The sequence below is a fragment of the Lepidochelys kempii genome, chromosome 1 (assembly GCF_965140265.1).
Source record: "Lepidochelys kempii isolate rLepKem1 chromosome 1, rLepKem1.hap2, whole genome shotgun sequence".
Lineage (NCBI taxonomy): Eukaryota > Metazoa > Chordata > Testudines > Cheloniidae > Lepidochelys > Lepidochelys kempii.
In genome coordinates this window covers 46,776,922-46,793,569 of record NC_133256.1, presented here as the reverse complement: position 1 = coordinate 46,793,569, position 16,648 = coordinate 46,776,922, and the positions used below count along the sequence as shown (strand labels likewise).

The 16,648-nt window shown below is 40.6% G+C and overlaps 1 protein-coding gene across 5 annotated transcripts in view; it reads right to left on the bottom strand.

Moving 5' to 3' along the window:
• Nucleotides 1-16,648, bottom strand: part of B3GLCT (beta 3-glucosyltransferase) — a 141,024-nt gene that overhangs the window by 14,910 nt on the left and 109,466 nt on the right. For 3 of the 5 annotated variants that reach the window (XM_073341270.1, XM_073341261.1, XM_073341250.1), the window contains exons 11-13: nucleotides 9,543-9,656; nucleotides 7,623-7,722; nucleotides 1,715-1,834 (exon numbers count right to left, since the gene is read on the bottom strand). In XM_073341270.1, the coding sequence (XP_073197371.1) occupies nucleotides 1,715-1,834; nucleotides 7,623-7,722; nucleotides 9,543-9,656 (334 nt within the window). The remainder of the gene's footprint in view (nucleotides 1-1,714; nucleotides 1,835-7,622; nucleotides 7,723-9,542; nucleotides 9,657-16,648) is intronic. The other 2 variants (XM_073341285.1, XM_073341276.1) reach the window with 1 other exon arrangement.

The window sequence follows — 16,648 nt, the reverse complement described above, 5'->3', positions numbered from 1 at the left end:
GGGTGAGGGGAGAACTCTGTTTGGAGGAATGGCGAGTATACATAGGACATATAGAGTATTCAGAAATCCTGTACGTACATAATTTAGTCTTTTGTTTGAAGCTGTGTGTGTTTTTATATGAACTAAATACTCATCTCTTTTTCTCTCCTCTAAAACTATCTAATAATAATGCAATTATAAAAAGTATTTAATGAAGTATCCTTAAATGGCAGCTGGTGTGTAGACTCTGATACATCCAATACAAAATTCAAGGAATAAGTTTTGAATATTGTCAGGATCACTGTTGTTAAAGGCTTTAGAAACAGCAGTGCCAATTTAAGGTCAATCTGGCAGGCAAACAGGAAAAAGAATAGAGCACAGGCAAAATATAATCATGACCAGTCATGTTGCTGTATTCTGATCAAGCTGCAGGCAAAGGAGCAACTATATTGAGAACCTTGAAAAAAGGGAGTTAAAATAACCATGCCTTGTGACTGGAATAGCATGTGTTGCTGTTGAAAAGTTGTCATAGAAGAATAAAGTAAATAGTATAAAGTTAGCAAATTTAAAAACCCACTCACTACTTGATAACAGAAAGGGCATGGTCAAAGTGATACAAGATCTTTAACTTTACTCACTACCTCCCAAGAAACATCCTCAACAATAAACAGGGATATGAAGGAGAAGTGAGCTATCTTATATACATATCTTCACAGACCTGAGTATCAGAAAGCTCTGATGCTTCTTGAAGGTATAGAAAAACAATATTGCAGAACAAACAATAGAAAATATAAAAGAAATCTGTTGGCAATTGGCAAGCACTCCAGCGTCAAAAGATGGTTTCTTAAGAAAGGGGTAAACTCTGCATAATTAAGAATGAAAGGCATATCCCCACACTATGCAAGACAATGAAAATGCCAGCCAGTTGGTATTATTTATTTATGGACACATGAACAGTTTACTGAGTTAGTATAATATTTATTTTTTTCCTGGAGAATACCAATTTTATGTGTTTTAAGGGCATTCAGAGCATGGGACTGAATAATGGATCAAAATAGAATAATGGATCTACAACTACCCAACAAACAAAATGGACAGAGATCAGAACCACAGGTGATGGGTCTCACTATTTACCTATTTCCTATTTCCCCTTGTTTTTTCCTACCCCCCCCCCGCCCCCTCCTCAGACATTCTTGTTAAACCCTGGATTTGTGCTGGAAATGGCCCACCTTGATTATCATACACATTGTAAGGAGAGTGATCACTTTAGATAAGCTATTACCAATAGGAGAGTGGGTTTGGGGTGGGGAGGGGAGGTTGAGAGAAAACCTGGATTTGTGCTGGAAATGGCCCAACTTGATTATCATACACATTGTAAGGAGAGTGATCACTTTAGATAAGCTATTACCAGCAGAAGAGTGGGGTGGAGGGAGAGAAAACCTTTTGTAGGGGTAAACACCCATTTTTTCATGCTTTCTGTGTATAAAAAGATCTTCTATACTTTCCACAGTATGCATCCGATGAAGTGAGCAGTAGCTCACGAAAGCTTATGCTCAAATAAATTGGTTAGTCTCTAAGGTGCCACAAGTACTCCTTTTCTTTTTACATTATATCATGTGATAAAACAACATTATTCTTGTCACCTCTTTGTTATCTCTAATATTCCAAAACATTTGCATTGGAGGAGTGAGTGGTTTAGTCAGCTCTCAGTAGGATTTGAAATAAAGTAAGTTACCCTCCTCCGCCAGTGATATAACTATATCCTCCTGTTCCCAATCCGTAGCCATAACGCTCTCCAAGAAACACTGGTTCATTTGGGTCATAGCAGCTGAGTAATTTCCGGAGCCTAAAGATACTAAAATGAGAGTCCATTTTATTAAAAATATATTAAATCAGATATAGACAGGCAATCTGAACTTGGTAATGGAAGTTTAAAGCTAATTAGGCCATTTCCTTTGAAAAATAATTCATAATACTTCAAATGATTAACTAGATTCTTCATGAAACATTTATCAAAAGAAACAATTAGTTCTGCAGCAACACTGAGTCTTCAATTTTAAAGTATACTTGGATTTTTCCAGACTACACTGAAAGAAGGGTGGAGAGGCAGAATTTTCGAAGACTGAAAGGCTAACAGAGTACTGCAGTGATCTGTACCAAAATTGGCCTTATTTTATTATTGTTATTTATATGACAGTAACAACAAGAGTCCTAAGTAGGATCAGGATCCCAAAGCAAAGACAGTCCTTGCTTGGGCCTCTTCATGCTACTCTAAAGTGATTTTACAGCTAAACTAACACAAATTGCAAAAAGGGTGCTCTAGTTCAGTGGTTCTCAACTCTTAGAATCATAGAATATCAGGGTTGGAAGGGACCTCAGAAGGTCATCTAGTCCAACCCCCAGCTCAAAGCAAGACCAATCCCCAATTTTTGCCCTGATCCCTAAATGGTCCCTCAAGGATTGAACTCACAACCTTGGGTTCAAACCACTGAGCTATCCCTTTTCTTTCACACTACTTTACCCCTTTCAGGAGTCTGATTTGTCTTGTGTACCCCAAGTTTATCTCACTTACAAACTATTTGCTTGCAAAATCAGACATAGCAATACAAAAGTGTCACAGAACACTATTACTGAAAAATTGCTTACTTTCTCAGTTTGTTTGTACGATATTTTAGTTTGTACTGACTTCACTAGTGCTTTTTTATGTAGCCTGTTGTAAAACTAGGCAAATATCTAGATGAGCTGATGTGCCCCTTAGAAGACCTCTGTTTACCCCCCAGGGGTATGCAGACTCCTGGTTGAGAACCACTGCTCTAGTTCAACCACAAACTATGGACAGGAATCATTGCATGTGTGTACATATACAAACATTCCATATTTTTTTCTTTTAAAAAAAATAATCTGATCCTATTGTTTTAAAAGCTGTTCCCCCAACCTTTCAAATGGCAGATTCAATACCTTTATGCACAATGGGTAGCGCTTTGCTCCATATGTATGGTGTAAGGTACTATTAAACACTAAATAATCTGGTTCTAAACCTGTTTACTACTATTTTTCTTTTTAAACCTCTATTTCTACTTCTTTTTATAACCTCTATTTCCATACTTTATATGCAATATCTTTATACTTTTGAACTACTCCTTTATCTCTTAAAACTGGTTGTGATGTATCCCACAAAGTACTTAGAGAAAAGAGATACCTTTAACAGCTTCATAAATCATTTCAAAATTGCTATAAAGGCAGAATAATTACATCTGGATTTTGTAACTGAATTATTCATTCTCTAAACCAGAGTCGGAATCTCTCTTGTCAAATGATTTATCATCAACACAGGTAACAAACTGGAACACTTGTTAAAATTCTTACTTCACTATATCCTCCCCCAAAACATTAACGCAGTCTTTGGATAATAGCTTCATTGATCATAGTGTAGTCATACCATATAGAATTAAGATTTCAATAGCTATCTATTAGCTATAATTAAATTCTCTTCCTTGTTTAATTCCCGTCCTTTCTTTTGTTCAGTCAAAAAGAATGAGGAATTATGTGATTTTTTTTTACAGTAATCTCCAAAGTAATGAGCATCAGTTTTTGTGATCTGGTATGGAAAATATGCTGAGAAATTACCATAGTACAGATGATGGTAGGTGCTATCAAACTAGTTCCTTGCAATGTAAATGGGGTAAAAATTCAACTTTATTATGCAATCTAAGAGTCACTTAAATCAGTACCGTTAAAAACTAGCCATCTTTTGTTACAATTTTTCAGTCCAGTCCACTGTTTCCAGTCGGAAGGGTAAAATTATTATCGACATGTAATCTTCAGTTTACCAGGATACCAAATAATAAATCAACTCCAAACACTCGATTGATTTTTATTGGGGCTGTGACAAACTTATTTTTTTTGATTTTCAATTCTCATCACTAGGTTATAGCAATCTTGTTATTTTTATAATCCATATATTTCTCTTTCCTATACAGAGTCTGTAGAATGTCTCCTTTTCCTTGTATGGTAACTGGCAAATTCAGCTGTAACAAACTCATTACTTATAGCGAGCCCTTCGCAAATTCCTCTTTTGTCATATGATTTACCTTAAGAATGTTGTTGTTGTCTTGACCCATTTTTCCTCATGTTCAGGGGCCCATGATGCTGATATCTGATTACTTTGTCCTGTTCTCTTGTATCTCAGTGTCACAGAAGCAATGTAAGTTCATTTTCTATCTCAACAAGTGCCAATTGTTACAGATTCACCATCTTTCAACATGCTGATCTAATTTTCTGCTACATGTATCAAATCCAATTTTAATCAGAACTTTTGAGTCATGCTTCTTAATTGGTTCAATCTTGTCCTGGATTTCTTTTTTTGAAAGGTAATAGCTAAGGCTAAGATTTTGGTCATGGTTATTTTTACTAAAAGTCATGGATAGGTCACGGGCAATATACAAAAATTCACGGAAGCTGTGACCTTTCTGTGACTTTTCCTGCTGCGGCTACATGGTTTCCCCCGCCAATTTGGTGACTGGGAGCTGTGGGGTTCCCCCTGTGCCCGAGGCAGGGTGACCATATTTCCCAAAGAGAAAATGGGACACCCACAATCGCTCACTCAAGGCGGCCCCCACGCAAGACTGTTGCCCACTGCCGGAACCCTGAGGAGGGCCCCCTCTGGAGGCTGTTGCCTGTTGCTGGAACCGTGCAGGGGGCCTCATGAGGAGGCTCTTGCCTGTCACTGGAAGCCTCCCGGGGCCCTGCTGTCTGTCAGCTCCAGTCCCTCAGCCCCTGAGGCTGAAGCAGAGAATATGAGGGTGGCCTCTGGAAGTCACGGATTCCATGACTTCTGTGACTTCCATGACCTAAACATAGCCTTAGTAATAGCACACTGACCCTGCTACTTGCTAAGCTTCATTTAATTAGGCATGAACTGTCCAAAAGTTGGAATTTTTGGTTCATGGGAATTTTTGATATTTTGAAATCTGGTTTCAGTCTAATTTGAGAATTACACATGAAATGAGGAGTCTGAAACATTTTATTTGAAAACATTTTGTTTCTGAACAAAAAATGCTTCCTATGACCTTGGCAAATGCTGGGTGAAACAGACATTCTTGTCAGTTTCACTACTACCTACCACTGAACAGGAGAGGTGAAACTGACAATAATTGTATCAATTTTTCAATTAGTAGTTGCTGGACCTTCTAGGCTCTGTAGTGCCTGGACAGACCCACTATGCAGATTGTCTTGAGCTGGGGCTTCAGAGCTTCCAGACTGCTGGATCAGCTGGCTCCCTAAACAATCTGGGCAGTCCGTACCAGGACTTCCAGGCTCCTGACCCAAGGCACTGAACCTGGAAGCCCCTAGAGCCCGAGGCTCCTTCTGTCAAGTTGGGAGCTGAGCCCTGTTAGAACCTGGGTCCCAGGACTTCTAGGCTCCCAGTTTCATGGTGGCCTGGAAGCCCTGAGACATGGTGGGATTGCCCCACAGCTGCAGATCCTGGAAGTACTGGTTTTTTGGAGCAGGTCGCAGGGCAGGGCTGCTCCCGAGCTACAAACCCTGGAGTCCCTGGCTCTGGGGCAGTCCACAGACCCTAAAAGCCCAGGCTCCCCAGCAACCCCAGGAAACCACACAAGGTTCTGATAGAAGCCTGCCTGTGATTCAACATAAGGTTGTTAAACTCAAGGTGTTCTGCAAAACACTTTGGGTTCGACAATTCTATGTCCCCAATTCTACTTTGGGTTCGACAATTTGCCTTCTATGATGAGATTACTGGTTCTGTGGATGAAGGGAAAGCAGTGGATGTAATATTTCTTGACTTTAGCAAAGCTTTTGACACGGTCTCCCACAGTATTCTTGTCATCAAGTTAAAGAAGTATAGGCTGGATGAATGCACTATAAGGTGGGTAGAAAGTTGGCTAGATTGTCGGGCTCAACGGGTAGTGATCAATAGCTCCATGTCTAGTTGGCAGCCGGTGTCAAGTGGAGTGCCCCAGGGGTCGGTCCTGGGGCCAGTTTTGTTCAATATCTTCATAAATGATCTGGAGGATGGTGTGGATTGCACTCTCAGCAAATTTGCAGATGATACTAAACTGGGAGGAGTGGTAGATACGCTGAAGGGCAGGGATAGGATACAGAGGGACCTAGACAAATTGGAGGATTGGGCCAAAAGAAATCTGATGAGGTTCAATAAGGATAAGTGCAGGGTCCTGCACTTAGGACGGAAGAACCCAATGCACAGCTACAGACTAGGGACCGAATGGCTAGGCAGCAGTTCTGCGGAAAAGGACCTAGGGATTACAGTGGACGAGAAGCTGGATATGAGTCAACAGTGTGCCCTTGTTGCCAAGAAGGCCAATGGCATTTTGGTATGTATACGTAGGAGCACTGCCAGCAGATCGAGGGACGTGATTGTTCCCCTCTCTTCGACGCTGGTGAGGCCTCATCTGGAGTACTGTGTCCAGTTTTGGGCCCCACACTACAAGAAGGATGTGGATAAATTGGAGAGAGTCCAGCGAAGGGCAACAAAAATGATTAGGGGTCTGGAACACATGACTTATGAGGAGAGGCTGAGGGAACTGGGATTGTTTAGTCTGCGGAAGAGAAGAATGAGGGGGGATTTGACAGCTGCTTTCAACTACCTGAGAGGTGGTTCCAGAGAGGATGGTTCTAGACTATTCTCAGTGGTAGAAGAGGACAGGACAAGGAGTAATGGTCTCAAGTTGCAGTGGGGGAGGTTTAGGTTGGATATTAGGAAAAACTTTTTCATTAGGAGGGTGGTGAAACACTGGAATGCGTTACCTAGGGAGGTGGTAGAATCTCCTTCCTTAGAAGTTTTTAAGGTCAGGCTTGACAAAGCCCTGGCTGGGATGATTTAATTGGGGATTAGTCCTGCTTGGAGCAGGGGGTTGGACTAGATGACCTCCTGAGGTCCCTTCCAACCCTGATATTCTATGAATTTGTATTTTTCGACAAAACAGGAAATTTAATTTATTCCTCATTCATCACTGTGGGATCACCATTACTCCATGTGAGTTCTTCAGCACTAATTTCCCTTCAAAATGTGTTGAATGTAAAGTAGTAAATGTGTATTTTTCCACTTCTGCATGACTGTTCAAATTACCGACTTGATATTTCTTTGAAAGCAATAACAAAATATACTTTACTAATCTACTTTGAAAGAGACATACAGTAAACATTTCTAGGGCTTTTCTTTTTTAGAAAATTAGATTCTAGGTTCGAACATGACAATTTCCTAACAAAGCCAAGCCCTAGACATAGGTATGGTTGGCTGTTAGGACTAAGTATGGGTTTGGAGCCCTCATCCTCTGGGATCTACTCCACATCAGGAAAATGCACTGTATTAGAAAATGTGTTAACTTAAAGTTAGTCACAACCAGCTAATACCTTATATGCTCTTTTATCAACAGATTGCAACGTATGACTGTCACATTTTCAAAGTAGTGACAGATTATTATGTGTATAAATTATTTGTTATAGGAGATTTTATAAGAGTAAACTGTATTTTTAAAAGGAATCCAGGAATATATGGAGCAAAAGATAGTGCTCCTATTTATTGGAGTATAAATAAAAATAAATATTTCTAAAACTCTTATTAATACAAATTAAGAGCATTTCTGAAATACTGTAATTTGTACCTTATTAAGGTGTCATCATCCACAATGACTAACCATGGTGTTTTGGAAGAGCTGTGATTCAAAAATCTTTCCAAAATGGCAAAAGTCTTCCCACAATGACCTAAAAGGGGGAGGAATAAGAGAAAGGACGTACATTGTTTTTGAGAGAGAGAGAGAGAGAGAGTGTGTGTGTGTGTACAATTATTTATAAATTAAACTGAATGATACATTTTACTAGATAATACAGTATTGACCAAGGTGTTGAAACATGTTTTTGCAGATAATGGCAAACTGGCAAAGGAGCCAAGGATCCAAATTTCAATTTGTATTGTAGAGAGTGCTTTCAATTTGGATGTGATCCACAAGAGGCTGCTTTCTATGATGCAATGTGGCCTACAGAGTAGGGCACTAGACTATGATTCCAGACATCTGGGTTCTATTCCCTGGTCTACCACTGGCCTGCTGGGGGATTTGTTTTAGATTTGTTTTTTTAAGACTTGAGTAGGCACAACCAACCAATGGAATAATCAAATGTATAGGCATTAACTCAGATTAAATCATGGCTCCTGATAGCTTCTTAGCAAAAGATTTAGAATTTAATATAAAGCAAAGTTTTACAGCTGGTAAGTGAGATGTTCTTGATTAGAATCAAAATGGCAAGAGAAATAAAGTGTCATACAAGCTTAGTTAAAGCTAAAAATGTCTTCCAGGAAGATCAAACTGTAAACCACTAATACTCACTAAAAATCACTTGTGTTCAGGAGAGATATTTCAGAAGCATTTCAGAAGCAATTAACACTATGAATGTGTCTTGTAATAAATAAATAAGATTGAGGTATTATAGTTGGGATTTTTTTCAACAAAAACATTTTTTGACACACAGCAGAATATTTTTGGTTAAAAACTTCTCTTTTCTTTCCTCCTGGCATTGAGAACCTCTATTTATCTTTACTTGTTTTTTGAAGCCATTAACATAATAAAAATGGATTTACAGCAAATGTTTCCAGTTCTATGCTATCCAGTGAAGAGAAATGCCTTCTTTCACACACTTCACTTGGTGTAAGAAAATGAGAATGAACAAACCACTGAAGCCATAGTATCGAAGGCTTTTTTCTATTCAAGGGCACCCTAAATTATTACTTTAAACTACTATGTTACATGCTCAGACAAAATAATGTTTGATTTTTTTGAGTTTTAATGTTTAAAAACACAGGTGTACTAGATGTAGGCACATACTACTTTCAGAGTAGCAGCCGTGTTAGTCTGTATTCGCAAAAAGAAAAGGAGTACTAGTGGCACCTTAGAGACTAACCAATTGGTGCCACTAGTACTCCTTTTCTTTTTACATATTACTTTGAAACCATTTTGTAAGTGCTTCATGCTACAGCAACCAGTTGACATCATATAAGGTCTTCTGTTATGAATGTATCATTCTGACACTACTACTGTAACAACCTTATTTGAGCATAAGCTTTCGTGAGCTGTATCTCACAAAAGCTTATGCTCAAATAAATTTGTTAGTCTCTAAGGTGCCACATGTACTCCTTTTCTTTTTGCGAATACAGATTAACACGGCTGCTACTCTGAAACCTTTAACAACCTTGTTCATCACAAGACTGATAGAATAGTGGTGGCAGAAGGAAACATTTCAACAGGCAGAAAACTGTCCACTCAGGCATTTGTACTGTATCCACTTCCATAGTAGCTAGGCACCAAATCATAAGAAAATGATTCTGTCCAAAGGAACTGTATTCTCCCACCTTCTCTTGTTTTGTGTGGTTAGTAGGAAGAATTTTTAGTTTATTTTTACTTCCAGGGGACTGTGTAACAAAAATGTAATACTTCAGCATAACTTACTATACACTGAATAGACATTTCACCTTGAAAACTTATCATACTCATACAATGAAACTTTCTGCAAAGATAATATTAGAAGCTTACCTCTTTCAGTATTAGGTACTCCTAAATCTATAGTAGGAATGGAGGTCTCTGCATAATCACTATAATATTCAACAACGGCAGCCTCACCTTCCCAGGTCTGCTTTACAATCGGTACTGCAAAATAATTAGTCATATTGAAACATAAGAATGGCCATACTAGGTCAGACCAATGGTCCATCTAGTCTAGTATCCTGTCTTCTGACAGTGGCCAATGCCAAGGTGCTTCAGAGAGAATGAACCAGGCAGTCATCAAGTGATCCATGCCCTGTTGTACACTTGCAGCATTTGGCAGTCGGAGGCTAGCGACACTCGCAGCATGGGGTTGCATGCCTGACCTTCTTGCCTAATAGCCATTCATTGACCTATCCTCCATGAACTTACCTAATTCTTTTTTAAATCCAGTCATAATTTTGGCCTTCACAACATCCCCTGGCAATGAGTTCCACAGGTTTACTGTGCCGTGTGTGAAGAAGTCAGTCCTTTTTGTTTGTTTTAAATCTGCTGAATATTAATTTCATTGGATGACCACTTGTTCTTGTGTTATGTGAAGGAGGAAACAGCACTTCCTTACTCACTTTTTCCACACCATTCATGACTTTATAGACCTCTATCATATTCCCCCGAACTTAGTTGTCTCTTTTCCAAGCTGAAAAATCCCTGTCTTTTTAATTTCTCCTCAGAGGAAAGCTGTTCCATATCTTTAATCATTTTTGTTGCCATTCTCTGTACCTTTTCCTATTCTAATATATTTTTTTGAGACGGGGCAACTAGAAGTGCACACAATATTCAAGGTGTGGGCATACCATAGATTTATATAGTGGCATTATGCTATTTACTATCTTATTTTCTATCCCTTTCCAAATGGTTCCTAACATTCTGTTAGCTTTTTTCACTGCAATGCACACTGAGTGGATGTTTTCAGAAAATTATCCATGATAATCCGCCAAGATCTTTCTTGACTGGTAACAGCTAATTTAGAAACATAAGTAGCTACTGTTTATTTAAATGGCTGTATTGACCAAATTAAAACAAACAAAGTGCTTTGCAGCGAGGCCAAAGGCAAAGTGGAAAAACACTGCTTGGAAAGTTTTAGTTACATACATTGCTTATGCTGCAAGTATAGCTCCACCTAAAAGGAATGGAATTATACTGAAAATTTGCAAAACTGAGCTCTCTCAAAACAGAGCTATTAACCAGGAATGTAAATAAAGAAATAAAAGAGATAACCTAATCGCGTTTTCCTAGACATTTCCTGATCTACTTACATATCTGGAGTTTCAAATGAGTAGTTTTTCTAGGTATGATACAGATGATTTTTCATACCTGGCCCAAAGCTTCTTACAGCATTGCTGCTCTGTTCCCATCTCCCCAGGAGAACAACACAGACAGACAAAAGAGGAGTCTTGTTTCAATTTTAAAAAGTTCTAGCCTTCCCATTGGCTCTTTTGGCCAGATGCCCAGTCACTTCCTTTTACCTATACATAGCAGAGAGACTTTTTAACCCTTTACAGGTAAAACAAGTAGAGAACAGCTACTAAGAGGGATTTTATAGCTAGCTGGCTGGCTGGGTGTCCATAAAAGGGAGCTAGCCCCTCTCCCCTTCATTTACCACAAATGTTCAAAACAAAGATAAGAAACTGTTGCAAATCTCTGTCCTGATTATGTGCAGGGTTTGTGTAAAGAGTGTTAAATGTGTGTCTTACAAACTATGCCCCATCTACCAGGTACAGACCATTATGGGCATCACTTTGGCTTTGAAAACACGTCAAACAATATATATAAGAAAGATGTATTAGATTTAAAGTAATTCAAAGAAATTGTGAAATCTTCTGTTTGTTGAAAACATCCCGGAGGGGTTAGGCTCCTAACTTTGAGACAGCCGACCAGCTGCATTGTGGTGTTCCGGATTGGTTGACCGCATATTGGCCTTCCTTTCTGTATTATGCTGTTTGTTTTGTCTTTTACTCGTAAATTGATTAAACCTATGTTATTTGACATCTCGTGTTATAAACTAAATCGAACCCATAACAGTTGGATGCCTGGTAGCTGATATATTCAGTGGCATGGTAATGAAAATGCAGCCTCTAAATAAAGCATCATGACCCTAACACTTATTCTGTTCTTTTCAGTACCACAGTATTTAGGAGAGGCAGCTTTATTGTTCTGTAAAAGACAAGCCACGAGTGGTTGGGTGAGTTTTACATAAAAATAAAACTTCTCATAAAATATTAGTGTATTGTCATTCATATTGTATGAAGGATTTAATCCAACACCTTTGTACAAGATGTTTAAATAAATGCTGACCAGGCTATGGAATTTATTACCTTTACCTCTGTGTTAGATTTTGTTTATAATGCTGTGGTAACAATGATTACAGTGGTGTGGGAGTGCCACTATAGTTAAGTTTGCATCATGACATCTGTTTAAAGGTGTACCTTTCTAACTCTTCTAAAATCGACATGCTTAGTCAGATTTTCTTTAAAATTTGGTGTGCCTCAGGAGGGTACAGGGTAGGGTTAGTCATCTGGAGTCATTTGAGCCAGGGTTTCCAGAGATATAAGCCTGACAAAATTAACATTTTAAAAAAATTGTAGATGTTTGGGGGTTTTTTTGCCCAGAGCTGGAGATCAACTGATTAATGTGATGCGGATCAAATTGTCCCATTCTGTTGAGTTTTATCCAAGGTAGTGCATGGCACCCACTACATCTTTGGTGGGACTCAATTTGAGAACAGTATTTAGGAAAATGTACATTTTAATACTGCTCATGTAACAATACAGAAAAACAGCCTGAGGGTTTCCATTCCTGCCATTTTGAATGCTTAGAAGTTCAACTCTTGTAAGTGCTTTAAAATATGAACAGTTAATTGCACTGCTTTGTAATTTGGTGAGCCTCATGTGGGTGTGGGACAGCATAAGTGATCCAAATTTGGGATCATTTGACCAAGGAATCCCTGAGCTACAACTCCTTCCCCCCCGTGACAGGGCTGAGTGGCCCTGCACTGGTATCGCAGGGGTTAACACCCTTCCTTTCTGGGAGAGAAAGCCCTGCCCTAGAAGCCCTGCTGGGCATGCTCCAACTGGAGAATAGGTATAAAAGCCTGCAAAGGTGCTCAGTCTGGGCTGACCACTGGAGGAAAAGGAGGCACACCCAAAGCTCCCGGATCCAGGGGCCAACCAAGCCGGGACACACCCAACATCCCAGACGGAGGTTTTGGAAGGAGGGGACGGACCGGAGGATTCCCCCCCCCGGAGTGGAGAAGACTACATTGAGGGAAAGAAGTGACCCAGGGGCATTTTAGAGACGGGCACCTTTAAAGCTGCACTGACGCTCAGCATGTTGCGGGCGGATCCCCGCCGAGCTAAGCGCGTGGGGAAACCCTGCCAATAGGAGAACCCTGGGTCAGGACCCGGTGGAGAGGGCGGGCCCAGGTCCCCACCCCTGGGATACACTTCCCTGCCTGAGAGGGATTTATATGGACTCGGGCCGTTGGGCCACACTGCCTTGACGTGTGGGGCGAGTTATCTAGAGTCCAGCCGCTAGGCCGCACCACCCCCGCTTGTGAGGGGGATGGTATAGACTCTGGCCGCTAGGCCGCACCACCCCCCACTTGCGAGGGGGATGGTATAGACTCTGGCCGCTAGGCCGCACCACCCCGCTTGCGAGGGGGAAGGTATAGACTCTGGCCACAAAACTGCTCCAATGCAGGGAGCGATTTATGTGGACCCTGGCCGTCAGGCCACACCGCCCGATACTCAGGGCGACCCATGGACTCAAGCCGTTAAGACCCACTACCCCGACTGAGGGGCGAGCACAGGGAAACCGGCCATTAGGCCACGTTGGAATGCCCTTACAGGACGGGCGTGGGAAAGTAAGAGCGGTGAGGCCCCGACACCCCATCCACCCCTGCCACAAAGGGGCGCTGCGCTGCCAGACCCGTCACCCCCCCCTCCCCCAAAAAGCCACATGGTTTCCTTCTGCTGGTACTGTTAAACTAAGGTATTAATGACTGGATGAATGAACAGTCCTCTGGCTTGCTATGAATTCATCCTTCAGTTAATGCATCTATTCTAACCTATGACAAAAAGGAGTTTTGAACTGAATGGTGGAAGGTTTCTACAATTTGTGAGTAATGGGTGGCAATTTTTTTGGGGGGGGAATGCAATCCAAGTAATTTCTGGGAAAAAAATAGACATGTGAATGTTTCCTGGAAGGGGAGGGGTATTAGAAGGTGGGGGAATGGGGAAAATAGGAGGAGAGGGATTTGGGGCTTCAGTGAGGGAAGGCAAGAGGTATGACATACCCCAGCTCTGTCAGTGCACCTCAACCCCCAATGTGCCTCCAGCTCTGCCAATGTACCCCAAGCCCCTGCAGCCCCAGCAGTGTCACTACACCCCAAGTCCCTGTACTCCAACCTTTCGGCACCCCGCACTTCTGCCATTGCACCCCAACAGCGCAAGAAAACTATTGATAGTTGTTGAAAGAACATTAATTGAGAAACTGGAGGGTTCATGGCTGACCAGAAAATGTGTACTGTATGGCACAGAAACATTACAAACTCTTGACAGCTAAGTGGATTCTTCATAAAGAACAATCGTACTTGATTTGATGTTTGCTTTCCTGTACTATGCTCTGTTCACATAAGTAGTTACAAGAGTTGCTTATTCTTGCCTGAATAATAATCAGTTTAAGAATTAAAGTGCACAAAAAGATAACTGCTGTTTAAGAATGGAGAGAATTGGTGAACAAAAATGAACAAAGCTTTAAGATCTGTAGAAGATATGATTCCAATGCAGTAACATTCTGCTCTAGAAGATACTGTTTTTAAAAATATTTCGGTGCACTTTTTTAAATGTTTTTATTTTTTTGCAAATTGCAGCAAAACCCCAAAAGTAAATTTATGCAAAAAGTTATGTCAATACATTATTAAGGTTGAGATTTGAATTGCACTGAACACAGGAAGTTCCCATCACCTTAAGTCTGCCTCCTTGTACATATTTCAAAGTGACTTTCACTACTTGATCACTCCACATAGCATAATGTTGCTTTATATGGCAATGAATACAAAGAAAATGTACTTTATTCTAACTATAAATGCAAATTTTTACCAAAAGTTCTTAAGCAAATTTAGTGATCAACAGCTCGATGTCTAGTTGGCAGCTGGTATCAAGCAGAGTGCCCCAGAGGTCGGTCCTAGGGCTGGTTTTGTTCAACATCTTTATTAATGATCTGGATGATGGGATTAATTGCACCGTCAGCAAGTTTGCAGATGACACTAAACTGGGGGGAGAGGTAGATACAATGGAGGGTAGGGATTAGGGTCCAGAGTGACCTAGACAAATTGGAGGATTGGGCCAAAAGAAATCTGATGACGTTCAACAATGACAAGTGCAGAGTCCTGCACTTAGGAAGGAAGAATCCCATGTGCCGCTACAGGCTGGGGACCGACTGTCTAAGCAGCAGTTCTGCAGAAAAGGACCTGGGGATTACAGTGGACGAGAAGCTGGATGTGAGTCAGCAGTGTGCCCTTGTTGCCAAGAAGGCTAGTGGCATATTGGGCTGTATTAGTAGGAGCATTGCTAGCAAACCAAGGGAAGTGATTATTCCCCTCTATTTGGCACTGGTGAGGCTGCACCTGGAGTACTGCGTCCAGTTTTGGTCCCCTCACTACAGGAGGGATGTGGACAAATTAGAGAATGTCCAGCAGAGGGCAATGAAAATTATTATGGGGTTGGGGCACATGACTTATGAGGAGAGGCTGAGGGAACTGGGCTTGTTTAGTCTGCAGAAGAGAAGAGTGAAGCGGGATTTGATAGCAGCCTTCAATTACCAGAAAGGGGGTTCCAAAGAGGATGGAGCTCAGCTGTTCTCAGTGGTGGCAGATGACAGAACAAGAAGCAATGGTCTCAAGTTGCAGTGGCGGAGGTCTAGTTGGATATCAGGAAACACTATATCACTAGGAGGGTGGTGAAGCACTGGAATGGGTTACCTAGGGAGGTGGTGGAATCTCCATCCTGAGAGATTTTTAAGGCCCGGCTTGACAAAGCCTTGGCTGGGATGAGTTAGTTGGTGTTGGTCCTGCTTTAAATAGGGGATTGGATGAGATGACCTCCTGAGGTCTCTTCCAACCCTAATATTCTATGATTCTAACTCAACTCTGTGCTCCTGGTTTATATTTGAATTGCGCCTCTTTCTAAAACCTTGGAGGTACATTTTATTCTTTTAATGTGATCATAAAATGCATACATGCAAAAGGGAGAGTTAAAGTTGTGGTAAATTCTTAATTTTAAATGCCCTCAGTTACATGTAATTAAATTCTCAGCCTTAATGTTCCATTATTGTAGCTTTTGGCGTATAATAAAAAAATGACTTACTGGAAAAAAGGAGCTTTCTGAAGCTGGAATCCATTAATCTTTCACATTCTTGGGTGAGCTTATCCTTCACTGTGTAACACTGGAAGCTGTGAGGAAAGTTCAAGAATTTTCCTCCGTCTTCAACATGTGTTCCTTGAAGGATGTTTATACTGTGCATTCATGTCTCCCAGCCTTTAAAGCCTTTGGTTCCTTTTTTTAGCTCTAATATAATATATATCACCCTAAACTATTAAAATAATTTGTGCTCAAATGGTAAATATTTAATAATGGGTGCTCCCTTCACCACTTCTGTCCTTTCTTCATATAATATGAATTGCACTTCACAGTTCCCTCTTATTCAACCCCCCCATTATGGTCTTCTCAAAGAATAATTCACCATGCATGACTTTTGCGCCCCCATCTTAATTCCTGGGAGGTCAACATCATACAGTAAGAAAAAAGAGAGATTAACTGGGGAAAAATCTCATTTCTAAAATCTAAATTCTTCTTTTTAATAAATATACTGTTTTCCTATAGAATACATGCCAACAGCAACAATTACTATAGTCACATAATTCTGACAGAATAACAAATTAGCAACATCAATAAACTTTACCTAACTCACAGGGGGTGAGGCACACAGACTTGCATTAAAAAACCTGAACCCCAAAATTGTGATTTTAGGAGCAAAAGACTTTTTTACTCTGACTGAGTTGAAGTCCAACCTTTCGCACAGATTGTGTGTGTCAACAA